A 26,817-nucleotide genomic window follows, 5' to 3' on the forward strand; every position below is an offset into this window, starting at 1 on the left:
TATTTTCTTGCTTTTCTTCCCATTTGACAGCTATCAAATGGTGAGCTGTCAAGTGAGAAGCAAAGCCACGAGGGGTTCTTTGCTAGTTAAAGGGGGTGCCATGCATAACATGTGTATATAGTTTGGGGACTTCTGTACTAAGACTCAAAGTGGAAAAGTGCAAGCTACTGCATTTACAGGAAAATGGAGCTTTGACAGCTGTCAAAATTCAGATTTCCTTTTAAAATGGACTGTTTGTGCTAATAAGTTTTTGTGTTTGCTTTTTGTCATCTTTGGGGGTTTTTTGTGGAGGGACGGTGCATATGCAGATTTCATGCCATGTATTTGCAATCCTAGGAATATATCTATACTACAAACATCAATTCATTTATACTCGCTTAAATGAAATGGCTTCCTCCAAAGAATCATGGTATTCGTAGCTTAGTGAGGGTGCTGAAAATTCTTCATTAGAATTCCTTGGTGGTCCTCATGGAACTATAGTTCTGAGGCCTTCCCAAGGGAGAGGGAAATGACTGTATTGTGTTCTGTGTGACACCAATAGTGTTGATATACCCCGAGCCATATTCAGGAAACAGATTTTGGTATGCTGGATGTATGTCGGATCTTTTTCAATCATCTGGCTCTTACAACTACCGAGATGAAATGAAAGCCATGACATTGTGAATAGAAATGGTTTATAAACTTGTCCTTCAAAATAATGAGAGAGGTGCTTACAAGATGGCCACACATCTGGAGGGAATTGTGTTAATTGCCCTTCTCATATTTTACTCTTGATCGTACTTTTGTTTTGTATCACTAATGATGACTGCTTGCTTTGGGTGGAAAATTAGAAGCTGAACTCCACAAATCTTTATAGATGTTTCCATCTATAAAAGTGTTTGGGTCATAATGTCTTCCTGCTTGCTAGTGAGCATTATTCTGCACCATTTTTAGAGATATTGCTATAGTGCTTTGTAAAGGATGGCGGATGTGGTCCAACACTTCCAGAAGTTGGGAAAGGCTGATACAGGTAAACAGCTGAATGCAACAGTGATATATTGGAGTTGCTAACATCTGGGTTTTTTTGAGATGGGTCAAGCTGCATGTGACACTAAATGTACAGGTAAGTTTTTATATCAGATATTTTTTTCTTAATCCACCATGTTTCCATTTTATGTGTTATATTTATATCTCACCTTTCTTCCTTCCAAGGAACTTTAGGTAGCTTACATAATTCTCATTCTCACAACAACAGGCCTGTGAGGTAGGTTGGGCTGACAGTCTGCAGCTAGCCCTAAGCCTCTTAGTCTGGTCCCTGGCTGAGTGAGGACTAGAATCCACATCTTTTGAGTCCCAGTCCCCCATTCAATCACTGCACCATGCTGACTCCCATTTTGAAAGGGTTGAGCATGTAGGGAGAAGAGAACTAACCATTCTCTCTCTAGTCATGATTTGAACAAATGGTCATCCCCCACACAACTGTGAATCTCTCACTGGCACCATTTAGAAATTTCCCTCCAAAGTTGCATGCCCATGTGGGCTGGATATGGGGATTTTCATTGGAATTGCAACTGGGGAGGGAAGGGTTAAATCTCATCTCTCCACACATTCCACACAATAGGGTCCCCCATGCCTGTTGCTAAAGTATGAAATACAGTCTGGTTTAGTTCTTGACAATATAAGGTGTATCCTCAGATGCCATTGATTAGGTACTGAAAATGACTAGTGATGCTGGTTCAGTGCAACCCTGAAACATAAACTGAGCATCTAGAAAAGCCATAGTATGCAGGGTAATTTTATATTAATAAACATTGGAAATTTAAGAACCGTGCTTATGCCTTGATCTAGTTTGATGTAAACAGAAGTGTGCTAGGTAAGCGTTCCAGCATCAAGTATGGTAAGAACTAACAGAAGTCAGTATATTGTAATAAAGAATGGCACTCACAGGATGTTCTTGTCACAAAGGACAGGAAAGGGAGGAGAAAGAACAGGGAACTCTGAAATGGGCTCCTGCCACTAATAACTTGTAGACTTTCTGTAATCTCAGACCTTGTTCTTGTTGAAGTGGTATGTCATGTGGACCCCAGGTGGAAGGGTCTCACATGACAGAAGATTTCTTTCTTCAAGATAAAATAATTCCCAGATCTTAAAAAGTGAATTGGCAGAAAGGCTTTCTCTGGTAAGTTAGTTTTCTGCATAGTGAGACTTTGGTATGGAGGAGCATTTATCGTGTGATTTCACATGCATGGTTCATGGAGGTACAGCTCAGACCCAGGTTACTAATAGGGCCGGCTCTATAATGTAGCAGGGTGAAGGAGCAACCTACTTCTGGCAGAGTCACGAGTTGGGCCAATAGGGAGAATAGCTAAAGTCAAGAACTGATGCCTGCTGCATGAAGATTTATAAAGTGTTGGCCCCAACTGGCAGGTGGGTATATAGATATGTGTGACTAGCTGTGCATTCATATGTCATAAACACCCCCCCCCCCATCTGGGCTTTGTTTCAGGCAGCAAAATATCATCGGTCAGAATTGCTAAGAACTAGACCCAGAATTGCTAAGAACTAGACCCAGAAAGCATTGGATCAGCCCTTCTCAACCTGGTTCTCTGCAGATGTGTTGGTTTACACCCCCAAATGGCTGCAGTTGATTTGAGTTGTAGTTATACCTGGTCAGCCTTCTGCTTGTGAGTCTGAACGGATCCATGGAGATTCTCCTTCCAGCCCTTGGATGCTTGGGGTCCCCTAGGTAAATCCTGGTCCCTTGCATGGAGGGTATCAGGCTTGGAGCAGGTGGCAGGGAAGAAGTTCCATTCCATTATCTCCTATCTGTGTTTGAAGATAATACAGGGGAGCAGGGGTGCTCCTTCTGGTGTGAGTTCCCTGGCACATGGAACGAAAAAGAGGAGCGCGACTACCAGTTCTAGCTTTCCTGCAAGTGTACTGCAGTAAAAGCCTAATTGGTTCTGAAATCTATAACAAAATAAAGGACAATGTGTTATTACATGGAAGATGTTTAAAGCAAAAAATAGGCTGACGTGAGGAATCTCTTCTTGCTGACTTTAGGCACTTGTATTGTACTGTACAGAAGAACTATTAAAGGTAAAAGGGATTCCATGGAGGAGGGGGCAGTATATAAGCTAGTACTGCCTCTAGTGGTATCCTCAATAAGTTGCTTTTCCATAAAGTGTTTGATTAGTTCTACATCTACCAAGTTTACTGGGACTTTATTTTTCCTAAGAGGCTTGTAGTTGATAATGTATTAAAGGGAAGGCCAAGTCTGAGCTGTGTGGTGGATAGTTTGGTAAGGGCTGTGCAGGGGGGTGGATTAACCAAGGTGATGGAAATACTGACTAAAGTCAAAATAGGCAGATTAAAGTCCACTGATCTTAAGTCTCATTAAGTCCCAGTATGTTTCCTTAACAAGCATGCAGAGTAACCAACTGCTATGGTGCTTAAAACATACTGGCTTATAACTAAACAGCATCTTTACATGGCATAGTAGAGGCCTTTGGTCATACAGCATGGCAGAAATATATCAGGCTAGAGCTTAAAGATACTCTTTGGCTTTTGGCATGTTAGGATATTTACCTAAACTACTTTTTAAGAGGCTAATATCATAACCATATGCATGCTAATTTGGAATTAAAGTCTATTGACTTGTAAAATGGTACCTATTGCTCAGCAAACATAGGATCAGGCTGCAAGTGGCTGCAACATTTTATTAGCGGAATCTGCTACTTACTGACCAAAAGAGCGTTTCCCAATCAGATGGAAGCAAATGTTCATGCTGTTGAGTTAATTGTCATAAATATTCATTATTTGAAAATGGAACTTACTGAGAGCATAGATCAAAGGGACATATCTTCCATAAAGGCTTTGTGGGTGATGGTGGTCATCTATGGAATGACAGCTTTTGAATCCTAATGCACATGATAACATGGGACTGGCTCCAAAGTTGAAGGACCTATTCAAGTGTGCCATTCTGGGGACCCCTTCTGCTTCTGACACCTGCCCATGGGATCCTTTTTAACATTTATTATTTAAAATATATATATTTTAAATAGCACATGGCAGCAAGTACATTCCCACAGCCCCATTAGGAGGAGCAGAAACCATCTTTGCCCTCCAGGTTCACCTTTTCTTCCCATCTTGCAAGGGTGTTTTGCAGGGGAAGAGGAGGAGGCGAGGAAGATCTCAGAATGGCTCACCACGCCCCAACCAAATACCCCTTTTCCTCCTTGTTGTGCTGAAGTTCCTGACCTCAGGAGGAAACTGGAGTGTTTTTCTATGTTGACTGGGATTGCGTGGCAGCTCGGATTGCGTGGCAGCTCTGATTGCCACTCCCTGCCACCCCTCGAGGTTGGTATGCCATTTGTGACCTTGGAGCTGGGAATCCAAACTACCCCGTGCCCCTCTGGATGCTTTCCAGGGACCATAGAATGGCTCCCTAACTTTATAGTATGCTTATAAAGGCAAGACTTTTTTTGAGTTTTGGTTAAATTAGTTGATTTTAAGACGTTCTTAGACTGTTGAACTGCTTATGTTCAGATAATTCAGTGGTGTAGTGATTGAAATAGTCATTACTAAACTCTTTAGCAGTTGGGTATGATTGACTTCTTCAACAAATTGCAGCTGACTTTGGATTGGAAAGTTTGTTGATGGTGGCATGCATTTTTAAAAATGTGGTGTAATTAGCTTTTTAAATTTAATTTTCTTTCACCCTCCTTTTCCAAGAGAGCTTATAACGTAAGCCATGGAACAAGTGAACAGAAAGCTCATAAAATACAGCAGCATAAAAAGTTTTAAAAAGGATGCAAGAACTAGCATAGAGGCAAAATAAAGTAGAGAGGTTTTTACCACATGTCTAGCAAAGGCGAGAGATGCACTTTGTCCAACTTCCTTGAGGAAGCATTCCACAGCTTTGTGGCACCCACACTGAAAAGGACCTGTCCTCATAACTATAGTAGCCAGAGAACGGGACCTCTGACTTGTTCTCCGGGCCCCAAGGTTCATATAGCCAATCAAAGAGTCAAAAGGAAAAATGCACTTACCAAAGACATGTAGAGAGGGATGCTAGTCATAGGAATTAATATGCTAATGCTGGAAGCTTTTGAGCCATAATTGGTGAGTTGGCATGTAGGACTTAATGAGAGAAGCAACAGAATACAGTAACCTGTGGATGTAAACTCTATAGAAAGGTCTTAGAAGGGGATCATGGTCAAAGAGGGCATAATGTCAAATGAAAGAGTAGACTCCTCTAAAGAAGCACTTCGGGTACCAAGCTTCCAGATTAATTTTACAGACATGCTATCATCGCCATAACCAGAACACTCAGAGTGATCTTGAGATGGAATATAAAATCAGGGGAGCATCCAAAGGAAAAATGTTGTAGTGATTAATTTTAATTCTTCCCTCACAGACTGCATAAATGCACATTCCCATTTCAACAAAGTAGTAAAATCTCCAGTTACACTAAATAACTGTGACTTGAAGCACTTGGCCATGGTGCTGACCAGAGGGGTGACAATCCTGGACTTAATTCTAAATGTTGCCTAAGATTTGGTGCGCAATATGAGTATTGTTGATCTGACTGTAAATGGTAACTGCAGTGCTGTCAAATTTGATGTATATTTGCAAGGAAATCTAAAACATTTGACTTACAAAGAGGAAATGCCCCAATAATGAGAGAACTGATAAAAAAAATAAAGTCAAGAGGGTCAACTTTCTCATTTGAGGTTGCTCAGATCCAGAATAGGAGCTCATTCAGAATGCTTGCCACAGGGCAGGAAAGATAATGATAAGTCCTGCATGGTCATGAGAAAGGCTAACAAGCAGTGACAAGAAAACTGTTAGAGAAAAGTCTTGTGGAGCCTCAAGGAAAGTTTGAGGATGCAGAATGCCCCTACCATTTTTGCAGCCATTTTCCAGATGGAAAATGTGTTCCCCAATGACTAGTTGGTAAGTGCATCCCTGCATCTGGGAAAATACCTTTTACTAGTATTTTGTGATTTTGCAGTCTCCCATAGCAGTAAATATTTGCTACCCAGGGCATTTATTTACATGGCTGGCTTCTCTCCTGCTCCAGGGATCTACAACCAGTTTCTTAAGTGCCTAGTTAAATGGGCTTGTTCTTCTGTGAACAGCCATTCTCTCTCTTTCTCTCTCTAATTTCTTCTTTATTATGGTATTTATTTATTTATTTAGAATATTTATATGCCGTCCTGTTGCGAAAGCCTCAGGATGGCTTACATAAATGAAATAACATAAAATATAACATGAATAAATTACCAACCCACACTGGCTGCTGTTAAAAACATATAGGAGACAATATTAAAACTTATTAAAATATTACTGAAATAAAAAGGTCTTAACCTGGTGCCAAAAAACAAATAATGACGGCGCCAGGCAGACCTCTCTGGGGAGCGCATTCCATAGGCGGGGCGCCACCGCAGAGAGAGCCCTCCTCTGGGTACTTTGTCTCCTACTATCTTTCACGGAGGGTTCCCGGAGAAGGACCTCTGCTGCCGATCTCGGGGCAGGAGGGCAAATATGGAAGAAGGTGTTGCTTTAGGTATCCAGGTCCCAAGCTGTTAAGGGCTTTATAGGTAATAACCAGCACCTTGAATTGAGCCCGGACTTCGATAGGAAGCCAGTGAAGCTGACAGAGGACTGGGGTTATATGAGAATAATCGCCACAGCATAGGCTCGATAATGAGCTCATAGGCGTGCTCAGTCAGATTCATCTCGTGATTTTCTCCACCTACGCTCTAGACATCTCCCAACCCGCTTCATTGCCCGTAATTCAGATGTATACCATGGGGATGGATGGGCTCTGCCGGGCAGGAGAGGATGCTTAGGAGCAATCGTGTCAATAACTCTGGCCATTTCCCCATTCCACAGTTCAACCAGAGCATCAACAGGAGCGCCAGCTTTATCAACTGGAAAATCCCCCAGACCCTTCAGGAATCCATCCGGATCCATCCGACTCTGAGGGCGGACCAACACAATAGGGTCTGTGCCCTTACAGAGGGAAAGGCCAACTCGAGCTCAAACCTCACGAGGAAGTGATCTGACCATGACAAGGGAGTCAGACACAAATTCCTCACCCTCAGATCACCCTCTTCCTGCCCAGTCAAGAAAACCAGGTCCAGTGTGCGTCCACGTTCATGGGTTGGGCCTATGACATGTTGAGACAGCCCCACGGCCGTCAGGGAGGCCATGAAGTCCTGAGCCGCCCCGGTCAGAATAGTCTCGGCATGGAGATTGAAGTCTCCCAGGACAACATCCTGGGGGTCTTCAACACCAGGTCCAAGACGATCTCTGTCAGCTCAGGCAGGGAGTCTGATTGGTAGAAGGGTGCACGGTACACCAGCAGACTCCCCGGTCTGTCTTGGTCACCCAACGCCAGGTATAAGCACTCTAGACCTGCTCTCGAGAGAACAGGAAGCCCTGCAAGGGAAATAGAAGCTCAATAAATTAAAGCAACCCCCCTCCCCTCCCCTCCGGACGTGACTGGTGCTGGACTAGATACCCAGGTGGGCACAGTTGAATGCAAGCCAGGTCGGCCCCCTCATCCACAATTAAGTCGTGGATGAGGGATGTTTTGTCACGGACTGACCTGGCATTAAGCAGCAGCCCCGTCGGGCCCGAGGGGTGGTTGATAAGCTTACCCAGAACCTTCTGGTTGCGAGAATAACCAGAAGGGGGAACAGGTGTCAAACATCTGTCCCTCCTTCTTCTATGCTGACATGTTAAACCCCCAACGCCATATCGACCGTTGCCCAACACCACCCCAATGGTGGTGCCCACACGCTCCCCCAGCAACCCCATAGTAGCAGCCAAATGTGAAGCCATTAAAATCAATCCAATAAAATACAGTTAAAACCCTCCAACCCACCCAATTACAAAACACACACACAAACACACGCACAGAGTACCTGGCCAGGCCAGCCCCCGCACGGCCCTGAACGGCTCCGAACGGCGGCGATGCCCTTGGGCTGCCGGCCTGAGGCCGCCTCGGCCGTGCCCAGCGAGTTAATCCCGCGGCCCCTCTCTGCGTCCCGCCCCCAGTCCAGCACAGGGCCACCAACCCCGGGGGGGGGGGGAGGGGCAAGGGCAGGGCCCGCGGAGAACTCGCCGGCAAGAGGCCAGCAGCGTCCTGGTCCCGGTCCTGCGGTGGCCGCTGTCTGTCCGTTGGGGCAGCGGCGGTGTCAGCGTCAGCGGGTGGGTCGGCATCTGCGGCGGCGAGCGGTCTGGCGCCGGCTCCGACTCGCCCGTGCCTGGCGAGTTAATCCCGCCGCCCCTCGCTGCGCCCTGCCCCCAATCCGGCGCAGCTGCCACCCACACCGGAGGGGGAGGGGGAGGGGCAAGGGCAGGGCCCACCCTTGGTATGCATTTAAAGATAGGAGAAAGTGCGAACATGCTTTATTAATCGAGCTCTTGCCACGCAAGTTTTTTCAGTGGCCAGTTCCAGTTTTGCAGGCAGGGGCAGGGGGAAGAGTCAAATGTTTTTACATGACAGTTTCAGAGAGGGCTGAGAAGATTTTCATATTACTAGACGAGGATCTATCTAGGCAATCAGTCATGTGTATAGAAGTTAATGTGTCAGACTGGAATTGAGAAGGCCCGGGTTGAGAACCCCCTCTGTTTGAGTTCTGAAATGTCCAATGATATTGAAGCCATGGAAATGACAGGATGGTTTAGATTGTGATTTTAATGGGGCTTTTATTGTACAGAATTGATGCTGTGCTTTACTTTCTTCTATTGTAAGACCATTCTGAGACTATTTGGTAGAGGATGTTATAGGAAGGTTCTAAATAAATAAACAAATGGACATTTGAATGGAAAGTTGGAAAAGAAGCAATACTTCTAAGCGCTCTTCAGATCTAAAGTCATTTTAGGAACATCACATGTATTGCACATAGTTGGCTTTGCTCATAAAATTATCATTAAAATTAAATGTAAATGTTAACTCAATGAATTTGTAATTAGTCTGAATAAACTACAACTTTCAAATGGCCCATAGGAAGCCTTAGCAACAACAAAGCTGGTGGAGGAGGCAGTATTCCAGCTGAGCTATTCAAAATCCTAAAAGACAATGCAGTTAAAGTGCTACACTCGATATGCCAGCAAATTTGGAAAATTCAGCAGTAGCCACAGGATTGGAAAAGGTCAGTTTACATTCCAATCCCAAAGAAGGACAATGCCAAAGAATGTTCAAACTACCGCACCATTGCACTCATTTCACATGCTAGCAAAGTGATGCTCAAAATCCTTCAAGCTATGCTGCAGCAGTATTTGGGCCAAGAACTACCAGAGGTACAGGCAGGGTTTCAAAGAAGCAGAAGAACTAGAGATCAAATTGCCAATATATGCTGGATCATAGAGAAAGCTAGGGAGTTCCAGAAAAACATCTACTACTGCTTCATTGACTATGCTAAAGCCTTTGTGTAGATCATAACAAATTGAGGCAATTTCTTAAAGAGATGCGAGTACCAGACCATCTTATTTGTCTCTTGAGAAACCTCTATGTGGGACAAGAAGCAACAGTGAGAACTGGACATGGAACTACTGATTGGTGCAAAATTGGGAAAGGAGTATGGCAAGGCTGTATATTATGCAGAGCACATCATGCAAAAGGATGGGCTAGATGAATCACAAGTTGGAATTAAGATTGCTGGGAGAAATATCAACAACCTCAGATATGCAGACAATACCACTCTAATGGCAGAAACTGAATAGGAATGAAAGAGCCTCTTCACGTGGGTGAAAGAGGAGAGCTCAAAAGTTGGCTTGAAACATAACATTAAGAAAACTAAGATCATGGCATCCGGTCCTCTCACTTCCTGGCAAATAGATGGGGAAGAAATGAAGGTAGTGACAGATTTTATTTCCCTGGGCTCCAAGATCACTGCAGACGGTGACTGCAGCCATGAAATTAAAAGACGCTTGCTCCTTGGGAGGAAAGCTATGGCAAATCTAGACAGCATACTAAAAAGTAGAGACATCACCCAGCCAACAAAAGTGCGTATAGTCAAGGCTATGGTTTTCCCAGTTGCAATGTATGGCTGTGAAAGTTGGACCATAAGGAAGGCTGAGTGCCGAAGAATTGAGGCCTTTGAATTGTGGTGCTGGAGAAGACTTCTGTGAGTCCCTTGGATTGCAAAGAAATTGAATCAGACAATCTTAAAGGAAATCAACACTGACTGTTCTTTAGAAGGTCAGATACTGAAGATGCAACTCAAATACTTTGGACCTCTGGAGAAGACCACTGGAGAAGACCCTGATGCTGGGAATGATTGAAGGTGAAAGGAGAAGGGGACAGCAGAGGTTGAGGTGGCTAGATGGTGTCTCTGGGGTGGTCAGTGTGGGCTTGGGTGGACTCCGAGGGATGGTGGAGGACAGGAGAGCCTGCAGGAATGTTGCCCATGGGATTGTGAAGGGTCAGACATGACTTAGCGACCAAACAAACCAACAAAAAACCTAGACCTTTACATTTTAATTTATTAGACATAATTTTATGAACAAATCAAGTCATACTTCAACAAGTAGTCTCTGAAAATAGCTGGAATCATCTTAGAAGCAGGAAGAGCTGGAGGCAGAGAAAGACTGATGCACAGCATTGGTACTTGTTAATGAGGAGTTGATTGTGGCGCTATTTAACAAAATCTAATCTGGGGAAAAAAGCCAGTGAGAGCTTATTAAGCCAGGGAAAACTATCTTAGCTATTAGGAGCTGGTAGCCGAGCATATTAATTTATGAAACTCTATGCAATCTTGACCTTTAACTTGAAGAGAGATATTTTGTTCCTTTGTAAATAATTTCTCTTAATTAACAGACATTGCAATTTTGTTAAGGTTGTCAGTAGTGATGGTGCCAGCCTCATTTCCATGCCGTAGGAAACAAGCTGTTGAGTGTCTTTAGCTTCAGAGGTAGCAATTAAAAGATTTTAGAGCTGAAGCTGCATTCCCTAATGATGATGTCTAATTAGAACATTATAAAAACCTAAGTACCATTGACATAGCCCTAAAAGTTTTCAGAAAGAAAAAGCCCCACCATAGTTGGGGTAGTCTGCCTGTTGTTCTAGCACGTGTGGTGGCAGTGGAAGGTTAGCCTACGGGACTGATTCTCTCTTTTAGATCTACATTGTTGACATCTACAGCATGTAATCAGAAAAAGTGCATAAAACATGGAGCCTGGCAGCGCACACTACCAACTGCCAGGAACATACACATTCTTCTCATTCTGTGATATGGTGACTCTAGCCACAAGCTGGATAACTGACTATAACTGGGAATGTGACTTGGAGGATCATAATTTTACTAAAGGAATGGAAGAAATAACTATGCTTGTAATCTTGTGAAGAAAAATAATATTCATGGGTTCAGAAGAATCACATTTTACCTATCTATTTTTATACAGTTGAAAGAGTCACTATCTTGGTCTGGATAAACTGTGGTTCATTACACTGAAAAAAAAATGCTTGTGTGCTGCTTTTTCATCTCTTTTTTCATGGCACCTGACAGAGGAAACTGTGTTTAGGGGAAGGTGGACAGTATGTAGACCTGGGTCTACTAGTAGCTCTTACGATCATTTGTAGAAGAACAGCAAGGATTTCTTCCTTCCCACTGTATTCTGCTTTAATGGAAAAAAGTACAAGGTAACTTGGAGAGGATTAATATAGGAAAGGACTGTGTGCTCTATTTAGTTTTAGTATTCAGATCACATATCTAAGGCCAGAATTCTTTTAGGGTATAATCTTTGCTCCAGGATCTGAGTGGTGGATCTTGTGATTCTGATGAAAACCAAGATAAATCTCAGACGATTGAAGTTTGTTCATCCCTGATTTAAAGCTCTTTGATCAAGCTGGGTGCACAAGAGGGAGGGGCATAGTGGGATAATAGCTTGTTCCTGGTCTGATAAATCATGGCTTTACCATACTAGGTTCCCAATGTCAGAACTAGGGTAGTTTCTTTCCTACAGAAGCCATTGAACAAATCTGTGGATAATTCTTTTCCCCATCTAGCACCTTAACACTTGGCTCTCCTAATGCATTACTAAATTATGTGCCAGACAGTAGAAGGGCTTTAGGTTAGATTGGCCTGAGTGGAAGATTGTGCTTATTGCTTGAAAAGACCACATGGAACTCTTCCCAGCAATATTTTCCATGTACTTTCTGCCACTTCCTTTGTCAGGCTTTTGACTGCAGTCATTACAAGGACTCTCATGTCCAGCGATGTACAAATAATACAGCAATATGTCTCAAAAAGCAATCTTTGCATTGCCGTTAAGCATCACATAGAGTGCTTTTGGCTATTGTAACTGTAACATTCTTTCATTTATTTTGAGGTTGTCTTATTTAACTTGAGGTAAACCCTGGTGTTCCTCAGGCTCAGATGCAGAAGTAATTTTGGTCTCTCTCTCTCTGTAAAGGTCTGTATTGGGGTTGGATTCTCCAGCCAAGCTGAACTCCATGGAAAAGAAACTTCTCCTTAAGAGTAAAGAGTTGCAAGACACCCAGGATAAGTGCCACAAGGTATTTATTCACATGACCAGCCTCCCTTCCTGCTCCAGGGACACGCCGTCCATGTATGCCCAAGGACCTGCTGGATGCTGCTGACGGGTTCAAAGCTTCGGTGGAGCGGTTTCTTCATCAGTTAGAGAGACATGGGCCTTGTCTTACGCTAGATCTGTTACTTTTAAGAAGAGGAAGCTCTGGATTCTACCTAGACGTTTCTTGGGTCCGGTGCTGGTGGTGGTGTCCAGCAGGTGGCATTTCTTCATCAGCTGCTCTGGTTCTAAATTGAGCACTACAAAGTCTCTTTTTCGTTCTTCACTTTTGGCTTATATAACTTTTGCCACTTGGTCAATTTACATTGAACATTTTCTAACTGTTGCTACAAGCCAACTTGCTGGAATACATTTAAACATCTCTCTTGCTTTCAAGGGTCATAAAGTGTGCAATTATTTCTCTTTCCATTCTTTGTTGGACTTGACCCCAGGTCCCTCAGGAGGACATGGGGGGAGCCCTTCTCTGGTCCAAGATGGATTTGGGATAAAGCTAAGTGACCCATCTCTGGAAAAAAAAATCAGGTGAAAAAATGATTGTGGCTTCTTTGCTAACTGGGGTTCGAAGAGTGACTGCATGTGACCAAACGGCTTGAATGAATGGGGTGACTTAGAATTACTGCCTTTCCCTGAAGGAACTGTGAATTCCCAGGAGCAGAAACCATGGTATATGAATTTAAACAGTATTCTAGCCTGTTCTCTTTTCTGGAGACAGAGCTTCTTCTCAAGTCATGCATTGACCCTTTCAGTTCATTGTGCTGTGGAATACACTTTTAAACCTTTCCGTGTTTATTGCAGATGGAGCAGGAAATGACGCGCTTGCACCGCAGAGTATCGGAGGTGGAGGCTGTACTTAGCCAAAAGGAGGTGGAACTGAAAGCCTCCGAGACACAGCGATCCCTCCTTGAACAGGACCTGGCTACCTACATCACAGAATGCAGTGTGAGCCTCTACCTGTTCCCCTGAAGTCACCCATTTTTGTTGGTCTGGAAAAGCTTTCTGTTCTTTGGTTGTATTGGCAGGGCATATGGCAGATGGTGTATAAGAAGGATAGCTGTCTCTTTAAATAGGGTGGTTAATTGCAAAGCACTCTAAGTCTGTTACATGGTTATAATTGATCAATTAGCTGGAGAGTTGATGCTATGACAGAGCAGACAAAATAAAATTCTACTTGCGTCTTGCAGCAGCAAATCACAGAGAGTTTTGTTGTTCTGGTAAAGCTTTTTGGATTCTTCTTGACTTAACCCAAACTAAGATAGTCATTATTTGTGGGTAGTTCTTTGGCAGTGTACAAGAGTTTGTGTACAAGATCTTAAACTGATTCTATTCCAAGCATAGGTTTAACAGATATGAAACTCTTCATGCTTCAGCTGTTGGTTTACATAGCACAGGGCTGACAACCTTCACTTTGGCTGTGACTTTCCAAGGTTTTGGGTCTGGTCTTGGTCTAACTGGAGATGGTAGGGATTGAACCTGGAACCCTGTATTCATGTGCTGCCATAAATCATGGGCTATGGTCCACCCTCATTCAGTCTTCAGTATGGTAGTGCTGCTGCAGATGCTCTCAGTCAAGCAAGTCTTTAAATTGTAGTCCACAGTTTTTTAAAATCATTGCACATTTCACTGAAGTGGAAGTGGAAGATATTGTTGAAGACTTAAAGTTGAACAGAAGCTGAGATGCAAACCTCCAGTTGGCTGCCTCCTTTGGTTTTGTCTGTAACCAGTTATTCCCTTGGTACAACTTCATGCAAACTGGTGCATGTATTAAACCTTGCACATTTACAGAGCTTAAAGCGAAGTCTGGAGCAGGCTCGGATGGAAGTGTCTCAGGAGGATGACAAAGCACTGCAGCTCCTTCATGATATCAGAGAACAGAGCCGGAAGTTGCAGGAGATCAAGGAACAGGTATGTACAGCGCTCCAAGAAAGAAGGTTGATGGTAGATCAGTTAAGCTTATGCTAGTTAGCCCTTGCACTAGGAATAGAACTAGGATGCTAGTTGAGTACAAAAACTTCACCACAGTTTTTTTTAACTTTTTCTAAATGAAAGGGGAAATAGAGCAATCTGGTTTTGGGAAAAATGGTATTTTGTTCTGTGCCTGTGAATGCTTTCCCCACTGTGTTTTTCCTTGCAAATTTTCCTTTGTGTTCTGTCAAGTATGCAGTACCCCATTTCCTTCCACAGGAGTATCAAGCCCAGGTAGAAGAGATGAGGTTGATGATGAATCAGTTAGAAGAGGATCTTATTTCAGCGCGTAGGCGGAGTGATCTTTATGAATCTGAATTGAGAGAGTCCCGACTAGCTGCTGAAGAGTTCAAACGTAAAGCCACAGAATGTCATAACAGGCTTCAGAAGGTAGTTAAGGTCAGGGTCCTTGAATTTTCTGTTTCAGAATCCATTTTGGCAACTGATGCATTCTCTCCCACCCCTGCTGCATGCCCATCTTGCAGAGGATGTACAGACAATGTGCTTGTTTTCTTTTTATGAACCCTCACTCTAGAATAAAAAAAGCCTTAACTTTGTTAGACTGAAGTAGAAAGTACTTTGTGCAGTGGCATTGCTTATCTATGAAAGGAGCTGAATAGTTTGGAAATCTGACATCTAGGAAAGAATCTCATAGCTGGTAATACTTTGCATTTCCCTTTGTCACCTGACAGGTTTCTTTGCCTGTCCATGGGGAAGGAAGACAAACTTATTTTTTCTAGTACTGTGCAAACTAAATAGAACAGATGCTTCAATGCTAAATATTTTTGTTCTTTTTGATAGGGATTAGTTTATTTTGACCACTCTTGTCAATTGCATATCTTCTTTAAGTAAGCACAACTAAATAAAAGCTCAGCTAACAAAAGATTCATTGGCAGTTTGGAACTGTGGGCATTTTATTGTGAAGCTATTAATTTATTGTGAGCATTATTAAAGAATGCTATTTCATGATCTACTGGAAACTGTACCTTTTAATGTTCATTAGATCACCCCAAAACCCCAGCAAAATAGATTGAGGAATTGCTTCGATTCCAAGAACTTTACCTGAATTCTGTTGCTGAGTTGTATTTTTTTTAAAACTTTACATTAAAGGTTAAAGATCAAGGGAAAACAGAAATAGGAGAGCTGTACTCCAAACTGGAGAAGGTAAGGTTTCTTTGTGAATTTGCATCTGATAAAACCCCAGCATGCATACAGTGGACATAAATTAGTGGCTCTATAACTTTTTCTTAAAGTAGATTTTAGACAGGTGACACTAACTGGGCCTAAAAGTCATGAGATGTGGGTGTCAGAATAAAATATATATTTTAAGAAGCTGGCATTTTCTGGTGGTGCCGGTGGTTCTTCTGCATCAGGCTGAGCTGATGTGAAGTTCTAGAATGTCCATAAACTTTCTGTCTTCTTGAGAGTAGTTGCCAGTCAAGGACTAGTCATGACGTTTCAACTATTGTGAGTTGATGTGTATGTTCAACAGAGGAAGTCATTTAGCAACAGGAATAATGGTGTGGGTAAATCTCCTAAATGAGAAGACCTTCGGTGGTAGGGAACCTAGAGGTAGGGTGGCCGAAGAAAACTCTTGGAATTGGTATTGACAAGGAGGCAGAGAGGTAGGAGCAACTGACTGAGTTGCCATGGATGCTGGCTCAGAGGTAGGATAGTTAAGTGGAAGGAGCAGTCGATTAAAAAGCAGAGGCCTGAGAAAACTGCAAGTGTTGGAGGCGTGTGGAGTGGCCAAGGAGCTCTCTTGAGTCGAATGTCTGACAGAAGGTGCAGACAGAAGCAAGCGTGTTGTGGCTGGGGAGATGAAGGCTTGCTAGGCCCTCATATTGACAATCAGTTGTAGAGTTCAGAATGCGTCTTTCCCACCACTATGCCACTGCACTTGGGGCCTGTGTGAAACCATGCCCCCAAGTCTCCCTTTATCTGTACATTTCTTATGTGCTGGAGTGCTTTTGGGACCCTTGGCTGGTTCATTCCAGGCATTGTCCCTTTGTGGAAAGTATGAGAAATTCAAATGAAGTCGAGAGGCAGGTTGTTAAGCTGTCTTTAAGATGGGATGGGGGATCTTTTGGTTCGGGAATTGCATTTCAATTTGGGAAGGGTCTGCTTGGTAGTAGATCAGTTCCGTGCAATGTATGTAAGAGCTGCCTAAAACACCTTTGACCATCAATTGGTTATTTTGGCATCATAAGCTCAGGAGCCTCGGTCGGAAACTGCTTTGTGTTTGAAGTGTTAAACATGAGGGGTTGCCACCTTTTCTTGTTTCATCTGGTCTTTAAGATGAGATGGGGGACAGGATATCCCTGTGTGCCTTTTTAAAAGCTGTGCCGAGAGCAGGAGTGTCAGAACTGCAGCCTTCCGCAGCAGGGTGATGGAAAAAGCTGCACCTGTTAGATTTCCAATCAGATGCTAAAGGCACAGAGGTCCTGCCAGAGGGGGAAATAAAAGTGTTTCGAGGGACAAGTGAACAGAAACAGCAGGATCATTGGTCTAGAGTATGTGCTTTGCCTGCAGAAGATCCCAGGTTTAATCCTCAGCATTGTCAGGTAGGGCTGGGAAAACTCTGGCCTGGAACCCTGGAAAGCCACTGCCAGTCCATGACCTGCTTTCCTGAACACAACAAGCCACAGACCGAATCTTTGGATGAATCATGGGTTGTTGTGTTCTGTGAATCCAGCTATGCTAATAAAGCCTGGTTTGTTAGATTAAAACTATTGGGAGTTCACAGCCTAGCAGCAAACAATGCCTTTTCATGGATTGTTTGTAGTTAACCATAATTTGCTAGTGTGGCTGGGTTCACATAGAGAGCCTCAGCTACTGGGCAGCATAAGGATGAAGATGATAAGCAGCCCATGATTCAACAGCAGCCAATGGTTCAATAACAACCCATACTCAACCCATACCCATTTGCAACCTATACTCTGGCTTGTTATGTGTGAATCCAGCCAGTGGTGAAAGTAGTGGGATAGATGGGCTGATGATCTGACTTGGTATAAGGCAGCTTCCAAGATGTCTAAACTGTGTAGGAAAGCAAGAAATGAGCTTGCATTTCTAGGTGTGCCTTGTACCTTTTCTGTTTCAGTGATTTCTACAGGGAATAATGGGAGAAGTTCCTTTCAGCAGGAACAACGCTGTCTGCTGGGATGTTCATACCACACGTCCCATGTGCTTAATCAATGATGAGGAATGGCAGGAAGGTGCCTGCTGGCCATGCTTCTGCATCCCCAGCACCAGCATCACCTCTGCCTCCTGGAGACCCTTGTGGGAGAAGCTTCTTAGGTGGACCCAGGATCTCTAAGCATGTACTTCCTCTTTCCTCATTGATGCCAAAATCCATTGCCATGCAACCAGCAGCCGCATTGGCATGGGAGTGTTCCCATGAGTACATTTGTGCTACCTCTCTCATTGAACATGTGAAGGGGCTTATATTAATTCATTCAATTTCTTTGCTGCCCAATAGCAGAAGGTCTTATCCACCTTGAACTTGCAGGACTGTGAGGAAGCTGAGCTGCTTTAATGTTCTAATAGGATGGATCGGGTGCCACATTCTCTGTCTTTCATGCCTGCGCTTTTCAGGTGCTATAAAAGGCCAAGACACAGGTAGGGTGGAGGAGCAAAGGACTGGAGGAATAGAAGAAACCAGGTCAGATGCAGTTGCAGGGAGCTGGAAGAGTCAGCACTCTAGAGAAAAAGTAGGGTAAGATCAAAAGAAAGGTGGAGATGGTGTGGCTGAGAATGGGTAGTGGAGAGAAGGGAGCACAGCCAGGAGTTGCTGAGATGAGGAATGCAGGAACACACATGCCAGTTTTAGACCACCAGTGAAACCCCCGTTTTAGTCCTTATAGCAGTAGAACGATTCTATCCAAAGACGGCTTATTGGCACTAGAGTGATGAATACTCTGCACTCCCGAATGTTTCTCACCAAGCCTCTCCTAGGAGGTTCAGGCATCCATAGTCCTTTTACCTTGGAACTAGAAACCTAGTCCATCCCAGCATTCTTTTTGGCTCAGCCAGAATCAGATTGGATCCCCCTTTTTTAACCACATTTGCTTAGAGCAGTCTTCCCCAACTTTGTGCTCTCAGGTGATTTAGACTACAAGTCCCATCAGACCTAGCCTGCTTGGCCAATCCCCTATGGTAACTGGAATTGCAGCCTAGAAATCTGGAGGGCACTAGGTTGGGGAAGGTTGTTTTGCTTAAGTGACACTGCCAGGTAGCAGGTATGAAAGAGTGGGGGGATGCATCATCACTGGATTGGAAGGGAAATGAAAGGGACCCAGTTACTGAGAAACAAGGTTAAAGGTGGCGTTACGAATTCCTTTCACTTCCAAGATGTGCGTGTATGCATTGTCTTTTCTTCTTCTCATAGGTCAATGCAGAGCAACAGGTCAAAATCCAGGAACTCCAAGAAAAGCTGACAAAGGTAAGGTTTGATTCTGGGAATATCAGAGAATCAGTGGCTTTGTTTTCTTCATGTTAAAAGTTGGGGAGGGTCTTTTTGCCTACGCAGTTTATACATCTCCTTTTTAGAGTTCCCTGTGAGTATTAACACAGGGGAAGGCGGAATTGTGTGTCGTGTTCCAAAACAGAATTAGTCATTGCACTGGGGATAGGAAAAGGAGAAGACTGGTGGGGTGGGTGGGGGTGGGGGAGACATGCTGGAAGCTGAAATCGTGATGATCTCAGTGCAGTCTCCTCTTCACAACATGTCATCCCAAGGTTATTTTTAAAATTGAACTAGAGCCAGCATTGAAATATTTGGTAAAAATTTAAGTTGAGAAGGCCAATTCAGAAATGTTGTACCAGATGTGAGCTTTTTTAGCACTTGAGCGCTATGTTACAAAAATATAATGAACTCTGAGGTAGTGACAGATTGTGACTGCTTAATTTGGATCTAGTTTTCAAGAATGGGATACATGCCCAATCATAACTTGTGGACTATGTTGCATTTATTCTGGAACTGTATATCCCAGGTGTGAACCCTTTTAAACCAGCCCTCAGGAAATCTTGAGCTGTGCTTAACCATGAAGAGACACTGGCTTTGAACTTCAATAGCCTTGTAGACAGGCCTGTTAATAGTACAAAAGCTGCTGAGACTTAGGCGAAGGAAATGCGGCCATTTGGGTTTAGTAGTAAAGCTGATTGGCCCAAGGCAGTCCATCAGTGTCTGTGCTTGGCCTATTTCAAAGGACTGTGAGGGCTGCAATGGAGAATTCAGTGTATGCTTCCTAAAATTCTACAGGAGGGGAAGAAGGGGGAACAGTAAAATGATCTGTTTTTGCAAGGAGGCTGAAATCATGTTGATTAAACAAAGTAAGTAGGATTCTGAAAGAACCTCGTGCTTCTCAAGTTACCTACTCCTTTGGAAACATAAAATTGCACCTTGCTAATTTGGTACTAAAACTTTATCATGAAACTTATATCTTGGTAGCTCTGTGTAACTTGGAGTTTGCTTAATTTTGGGGTAAGTGTGGGATATTTTGTGTTCTCAACTGCATAGAGATGGAAAGATGCAGTGGTAGATTTATGTGCTCTTTCATACATACTTTTCCCAATTCTGCAAAGAGATGGTCTTAGATATATTACTTCAGATTTAATTGCATTCCTGATAGCCCTTTGTTTGCTGCAGGCATGCTGAGCAGAACATTAGTAAGGGTGTGTGGCAGAATTAAAATACATGAGTTTATTAATGAATCTTGCAAGAGGAGGAGCAAGGCGGCAATGACACCTGTCACATTAAATAACAAAGTAGATGTGAAGGATCTAGTTGCTTCGTGTCCACTCTGAAAGTTGTAATATTGCTGTAAGACGGGCATCTCCTGCTCCCCATAGAAAGGCCAGTATGAGGCATCGGGTTCACCATGGCAGTCAATGGCGCCTCCTGATCAACTGCCCCCACTTCCTATTCTTGTTATTCCTGGCACTCGTTGTGGCTGCTGGCATGTATGTCCCAGGCAGACCAGAGCAATGGCAGTTCAATAAACAGCCATAAACATGGCGGACAAGTGCCCCAAATTTCAGCAAGTATGACCATTGAGTCCTAATGGTGCGGCACGTCAAAGGATACTCCAGTTTTCCCTGCGGTTAAGCTGAAACTCCCTCTAAGGTTTTCTTTAAAGCTGTTCACCTAAGTGTGTTCATTTCTAGAGCAGGGAGCCCCAACTTTGGTGTGTCAGTGGGTACATTTAAAATGTTGTGGAGTGTCACGGGCGCTGCCAAAAAGCGGCTGTCACAGGGGCTCACCTATTCTTACAATTGTTGTCATAGTGAGCATGGCCTCATTTCCAAAAAGGCACCCTTAAAGGAAAGTAACATGTTCAAGAACCAGAGCACAAGGCTGAGATGCGTTTGACCTCCAAAGCTCAAAATCACTTTTCTCAACCTTTGCTTTGCCTTACATCAGCCTCCTAGCATAACAGAAACTCTTAGAGATGAAATACAAATAAGGAGAGCAGACAGTCTGCTGGGTGCCATGTTGGGGACTCCACTTTCAGAATGCTGAATATTTTAGCTGACTTTAATTTCTGGACATTCGTCTGAATTACTGTAAGCTGGCATGTGCTCACTTAGAAGCTGTCTGCACTGTTGTTATTGAAACATGTTTTATGCATGTATAAGATGGCAAACTTTGATGCTGAGTATTAATCTGCCTTTTTAAGGCTATGAAAGCCAGTTCAGAGGCCACTGAACTCCTTCAGAACATACGCCAAGCAAAAGAGAGAGCAGAGAAGGAGTTGGAGAAACTGCAGAACCGGGAAGACTCAAATGAAGGCATGAAAAAGAAATTGCTTGAAGCTGAGGTTAGCAAAAGCATAACTTTGAAAACCACTGTACAGGCTGAGCTCCGACCTAATAAACCTGATTGCTGGTGTGACATTATGGCTTGTTAGTTGACTGGTTGGTCTAAACATCGGTTGCCTGGTTTTGGATAAAATGGGAGACTTGAAGTTTAAACTGCAATGGGAATGAAAGCTTCAGGGTTAGGGTTATACCTGAATTTGTATGCTCTCTAGAATGTGAAGGGAAAGAGGGAGTGCATGCAAGCATGAGGCTTGTGGTTGCTTCTGCTTATAACAATAAGCCATTGTCTGAATTGGCTGTATTACATGAAATGCGGGAATTGCTTTTCAGGGGCAGTGACATGGCTTGCTTATTGTTTTTGTTTATACTTTCTCCTTTAATGGTATTTTATTGGCTTAGTCTTTTCAATTAGAGGTCAACTGGGTTATCTTGTTTTGGGATGAGATGCTGAAATGTTTGTACTATGACCGCTGCTGCTTCCTATGAAAGCAGCCACACATATATAGTCTCACTTCTGCTTTCCTGAATCTTGAACAGGAAAGGCGCCATTCTCTGGAGAACCAGGTGAAGAGGCTTGAGACAGTGGAACGTAGAGAGAACCGACTGAAAGAAGATATCCAGACTAAATCTCAACAAATCCAGCAGATGGCAGATAAAATTCTGGTGGGCAGCGATAAAAAATGGTAGACTTTGAGCTTGGAGTGGGATGGTGCTCGCAAGCTCCGACTTAAAATTCAGTGGGATGTGTTAAATACCAAAAAAAAAAAAAAAAGTGTGTTTTGAATGTATTTCAAATGATAAATATCTCCAGTTGGAGGCAGGTGAAACCTGCTGGAAGAATTAAATGTAGATAACCGGGTGCTTGGACTTGGGGGCTGAACATTTCGTGCTAGAATCTTTATGTGCAGGTGTAGCATGACTCAGCTGTTGCAGAAGAGAGCTTAGCCTAGCCTTCCCCTTTTCAGTGTTACGTGTTGGCAAATGGTGTGTTCATGAAAGGCTACGGAAGTTGCAGCATTCCCACCTTGATATTCTTGCAGGATTCATTTGCAGCTGCTGCCCAGGATGGCCCAGACGTGATTCTCTCCTCAGAGGCTGATGCATATCAGCATCTGTGTTGTGCTGTTGGGCCTCGCATGAGGATGACAAATCTCATGCACTGGTTGGCAGTAAGAATCCCAAACTCTGCATGTCTCAAACGGGCCTAGAATAGGTGCTCTGGGGCGCAGGCCAGTGTGTGTAAGGCACAGACGAGCAGCCACCTTGCAGAGCCACGCTGGTTTCTTTGGCAGCACAAAAGAGGCTGGTGTGGCTTTTCACAGAGCCCAAATGCCTTGGAGGACTTTCCTCAGAGTGAAGCACAGGGATGGAGGTGAACCCGGAGATCACTGGGGGTTTGAAAAAGGAGTCCTTGGAGTCACCTTGCGGATGGCAGCTGCTTGCCAGCGGTCAGGGTGGGACTCCCCAGCTATGGCTGAGGTTTCCACTCTCCCTTCCTCAGTGGTGAGGCCTCACATCTCAGGCAGGGGGGCATCTGGTCCCAGTCCTTTCAGTAGATGCTCTTAAGAATACTTGTTCTGGTGGAGACTGCTGCTTCTTTCTATTAATTGATTTTTTTTAACTACCCAATTGCTGAATGCTCGGGGCAGTTCATGACAATTCATTAAACACAGTTCTCAGATATAATAAAATTAGCATGACAAAAGCATAATTTTTAAATTACAAAAGCACAATCAAACAGTTAAAATTAATGTTAGTACTATAGCACCTGTTAAAAATAGCTGACATAAATGCCCCATTGCATGATCAAACGTGCTTAAGTCCCTTTAAGTGCCTGGCCAAAGAAGACAGTCTTAACTTGGTACCAAAAAGATGATCATGTTGGTGTCAGGGAGGTTTGTGGGCAGATTATTCCATAATTGGGGAGCTATCCTTGAGAAGGCCCTCGCTGTTGTTGCTGCCCCCCAAGCTTCTCTTGGAGGTGGTACTCAAAGGAAGGCCCCAAATGTTGACAGTAGCATCCAGGGACCCTCAGGCTGGGAGCTGGTATACCTTTATCTGGGGTGTACTATTTTTTAGACTATCTTAATAGACTGTTTCTGCATACAAAGGAGCCAGTGTGGTGATGTGGGACTGGGGAGACTAAAGTCTGCAATCTGTCATAGGTGAGTTTGGAACAGCTACTGATTCTCCACCTATGGTTGTTAATGGGGATAAAAGGGAGAGAAGGACAATCATGTGCACTCCCTTTGTCTCACTGAAGGAAAAGCAGGATATAAATATAACAGAGTAAAATTAATAAAAAATAACACATAGAAAACAAGCGAGTGGAAAGCAGTGTGGAGAGTGGGAGCATCTCTCACTCATTGCAGGCTGTTCCAATAGGAAGGTGTGGTGGAAAGACTTGGAAGTTTCAAGGTTGCTTAGTAAAGTTTCTCAGGCTGAGTACAAGAATGGGCCTGCTTTGGAAGGACAGAAGAGGAAAAGGGGAGCCGGTGTGAAATCCAGTCCTTGACCCAGTAAAGAAGCAATGGGAGCCAGGAGCTTCCCAGTTAGAGGGACTTTGTGGTTCCCCCCACCATTGTGCCCTCAAACAGCAAGAGCCATCCTGAGGGAGGGCTGAAGGGTGAGGGATGAAGGGGGAATCTAGTTTAGTCTGAGTCTAGTTTGAACTCAGGTCGTCACATGTGCAGATGCTTCTCTCTCCATTTTGGTAGGAGGTTATTAGACTTCATACTGTTCTGTAATCCACTGAGTTTCAATAAAATAACTGCACTTCAGTGGATTGTCTTGAGGTTTGAACTCGGAAGGAAGGAGGGAAGGGACTGGCTCAGGACAAGTAGCATGTGAGGGAGAAGGCCTGGAGCCTTTGTTCTTGGCATCTAGCTTTTTAATGCCCAATTTCCTTTTAAGCCAAGTCTGACAAATGTAGGTAAGATAAGACCTGGAATATAAGAACAACCTCTGGTCATTGATCAGTTCCTCTTTTGGAGCTATCCAGCCGAGTGTCTATCGCCACTAATAGCTGTGGCACATCCCGTAATGTAACCATGCACCATATGAAGACATCCTTCCTTTTGTCTCTCCTGAATCTTTTATCCTTCAGCTTCACTGGATGACCCCACTGGATTCTAGTATTATGCAAGGAGAAAAATGTCCACCTATTTATTTTCTCCACACCATGCATAATTACATAAACCTCTAGCATGTTTTTCCTTCCATGCAAATCTGATTGTAGATTCTGTTCTGCCTTCTGTCCATCCTTGGATTATAGTGCTTGTATACCAAAGCTAGCTATACCAGCTTTAGATGTGGCAGCATAAAGGGGACTAGTTCAGCTTAGTAATCATGACAATAAAATCTCTGGTCTTCTGCCTTCCACCTGCTGACGTGCCTGAATTACAGTTTGAGGTGTGGTAGGAACACTTTCTGCAACATGATTCAAGTGCTGCTGCTACTTTACATGACGTGCAAGAGAGGTTAAAAGCTAGTGCATGTTATATAAGAGGGAATAAAATTCCAGTTGCTCTAACAGAAACTGTGCAAATTAAATGGAGTATGTTTGTAAACTCCTTTCAGTTTGTGTGTTTCAGTTGTGTGACATTAAAAACTGCAGAGCCCAGCTTTAGAACCCTTGGCAACCTTGCCTGTGTTCCAAGATATCTGCTACATCTTCTGTGTAAGGGAAGAGCAAAATTAGTCATTGTGACATTTTCTTCTCCAAAAATGGTTAGAAATCCATTCTCTTACAGAAGAGAAGGTGCTTTGCATAGAGGAGTTGCTGGATTTTTGACTTGTAAAAATTGGTTTTTGTTCATCGGGGAGTTGGGCAAGTGTAGTTGCATGATCAAGCAGAGTACATTTCAGCAATTCAGAGTTCCTTTATTTTATATCAGTTCTATTCTCCTAAAAATGTCTGTGGAAAGTCTAATTATCTTGTTTCATTTCTGTACCTCCCAATAACTGAAGCTCTCTGGGTACTTCACAACTATTCAGAGTATTGTTATTTTGGAAAAAAGTAGTTGCAGTCCAAATAATGAGTCTAAAAAGAAAGACTGTATAATTCCAACAAATGGCTGAACTTGTGTTAAGCTTAAGCTTTTCTAGAGGGGTTGACATTTACTGCTTGCATTAGTAGGATGGGGTTAGAGGTTTCTTCTTCGCCTATGAGATTTGGTGACATTCCAGGTTGGAGAGCTTAGAAGAGAAATCAGTTCTGTTGAGCCTGGTTGAACATAGGAAGAGCTCTGTTGGATCAGGCCCAGGGTCCTTCCAGTCCAGCGTTCTGTTCTCACATTGCCCCAGCTGCTGCCCACAAGACCCTACAAGCAGCACCCCGCCCAAGTTCTCCAGCATGTGGTGAAGCTAAAAGCCAAAAGCCACATCACTTACTTTGCCGTTCTATAGAACAAATGAAAATGATAAAAAATAGGTGGGTTTGAGGGGACACTCTGGAGAAGTCAAGCGAACAGCTTTCTAGCGTTTGCTTATTCATACTGGACAGACTCTTCTGTTGGGAACTAATTACACCCATGGCTGATACCTACTGCAAAATATGCATGATGTCACTTTTCATGTAGGAAATTGTAAGCATTTAAAGTGATCCTCAAAGAATGAGACATTGGTGTTGTTAGGAAGGGTACAAGTGACAAATGAAAGGCCCATCTTGCCTAATGAGCCGCTGAATCAACCAGATGAATCAGCCTCAGCTCTGCCTCATAGCGGAGGGAATTATCCACACACTGTTTAGTTGGTACTGACAATGTTCCCACTGCCTGGTGCAGGAGATGAGCCTTGGCAGTTGCTGAGGACAACAGTCAAGGAAGCTAAATTCCATTACAAAGCTGTTATGTTTCTGGAACAAGCTGTGGATTTGGGGAGCTATCCAGATTGGCAAAAGAAACGTTCCAAATTCTGTGAGGCTGCTCACAGTTTGGAAAGAATAAAAACAGAAAGGGAGATCCCCTTTCACACAGTTTGGCTCTGTCCTATATTTTGCCTTCCTCAACTAGGGTCCCTCCAGATGTTTTAAACTACAGTTAAGATTCCTGGCTGGTAGCTGTGCTGGCTGGTGCTGATGAGACTTAAAGCCTGCAATATCTGGACGGCTCCAGGTTGGAGAAGATGAACTGGATCAGGACAGGATATTGCTCTTCCCTGACCTCAAGTTCTGGGACCTAGGTGTCAAAAAACCTGGTGTGACCAATAAGATTGTAATACCCATGCCTTCAAGTGCTTCACCTAGGATATAACATTCAGCTGTATTTTCATTGTCTTCTATTAAGGCAGCGATGAACTGCATCTTTCTTGCCTAACTGAGTGGTTGCTATTAACTTATTGGGAAAAGGAAAACATCACCCTTTGAAGTTGGTCCGCATGGGATCCCCCCCACCCCCACACGCATCCTCTTTTAGGCTGGCCAGGTTTCCACTGATAAACCTGTGTCCGAATGCATAGTACTTATTGTTAATAGCATAAAAAATAAGG

The 26,817-nt window shown here is 43.5% G+C and overlaps 1 protein-coding gene across 2 annotated transcripts in view; it reads left to right on the plus strand.

Moving 5' to 3' along the window:
• The window catches only part of CIT (citron rho-interacting serine/threonine kinase), a 106,785-nt gene that overhangs the window by 25,351 nt on the left and 54,617 nt on the right, over positions 1-26,817 (plus strand). Inside the window, exons 10-17 of one of the 2 annotated variants that reach the window (XM_044448860.1) lie at positions 12,412-12,514; positions 13,345-13,488; positions 14,332-14,451; positions 14,731-14,901; positions 15,622-15,675; positions 18,899-18,952; positions 21,189-21,329; positions 21,868-21,993. In XM_044448860.1, coding sequence (XP_044304795.1) covers positions 12,412-12,514; positions 13,345-13,488; positions 14,332-14,451; positions 14,731-14,901; positions 15,622-15,675; positions 18,899-18,952; positions 21,189-21,329; positions 21,868-21,993 — 913 coding nt within the window. The remainder of the gene's footprint in view (positions 1-12,411; positions 12,515-13,344; positions 13,489-14,331; positions 14,452-14,730; positions 14,902-15,621; positions 15,676-18,898; positions 18,953-21,188; positions 21,330-21,867; positions 21,994-26,817) is intronic. The other variant, XM_044448862.1, reaches the window with a different exon arrangement.

This window comes from Varanus komodoensis, unplaced genomic scaffold (genome assembly GCF_004798865.1).
Source record: "Varanus komodoensis strain SLA01 unplaced genomic scaffold, ASM479886v1 scaffold56, whole genome shotgun sequence".
NCBI classification, from domain to species: Eukaryota; Metazoa; Chordata; class Lepidosauria; order Squamata; family Varanidae; genus Varanus; species Varanus komodoensis.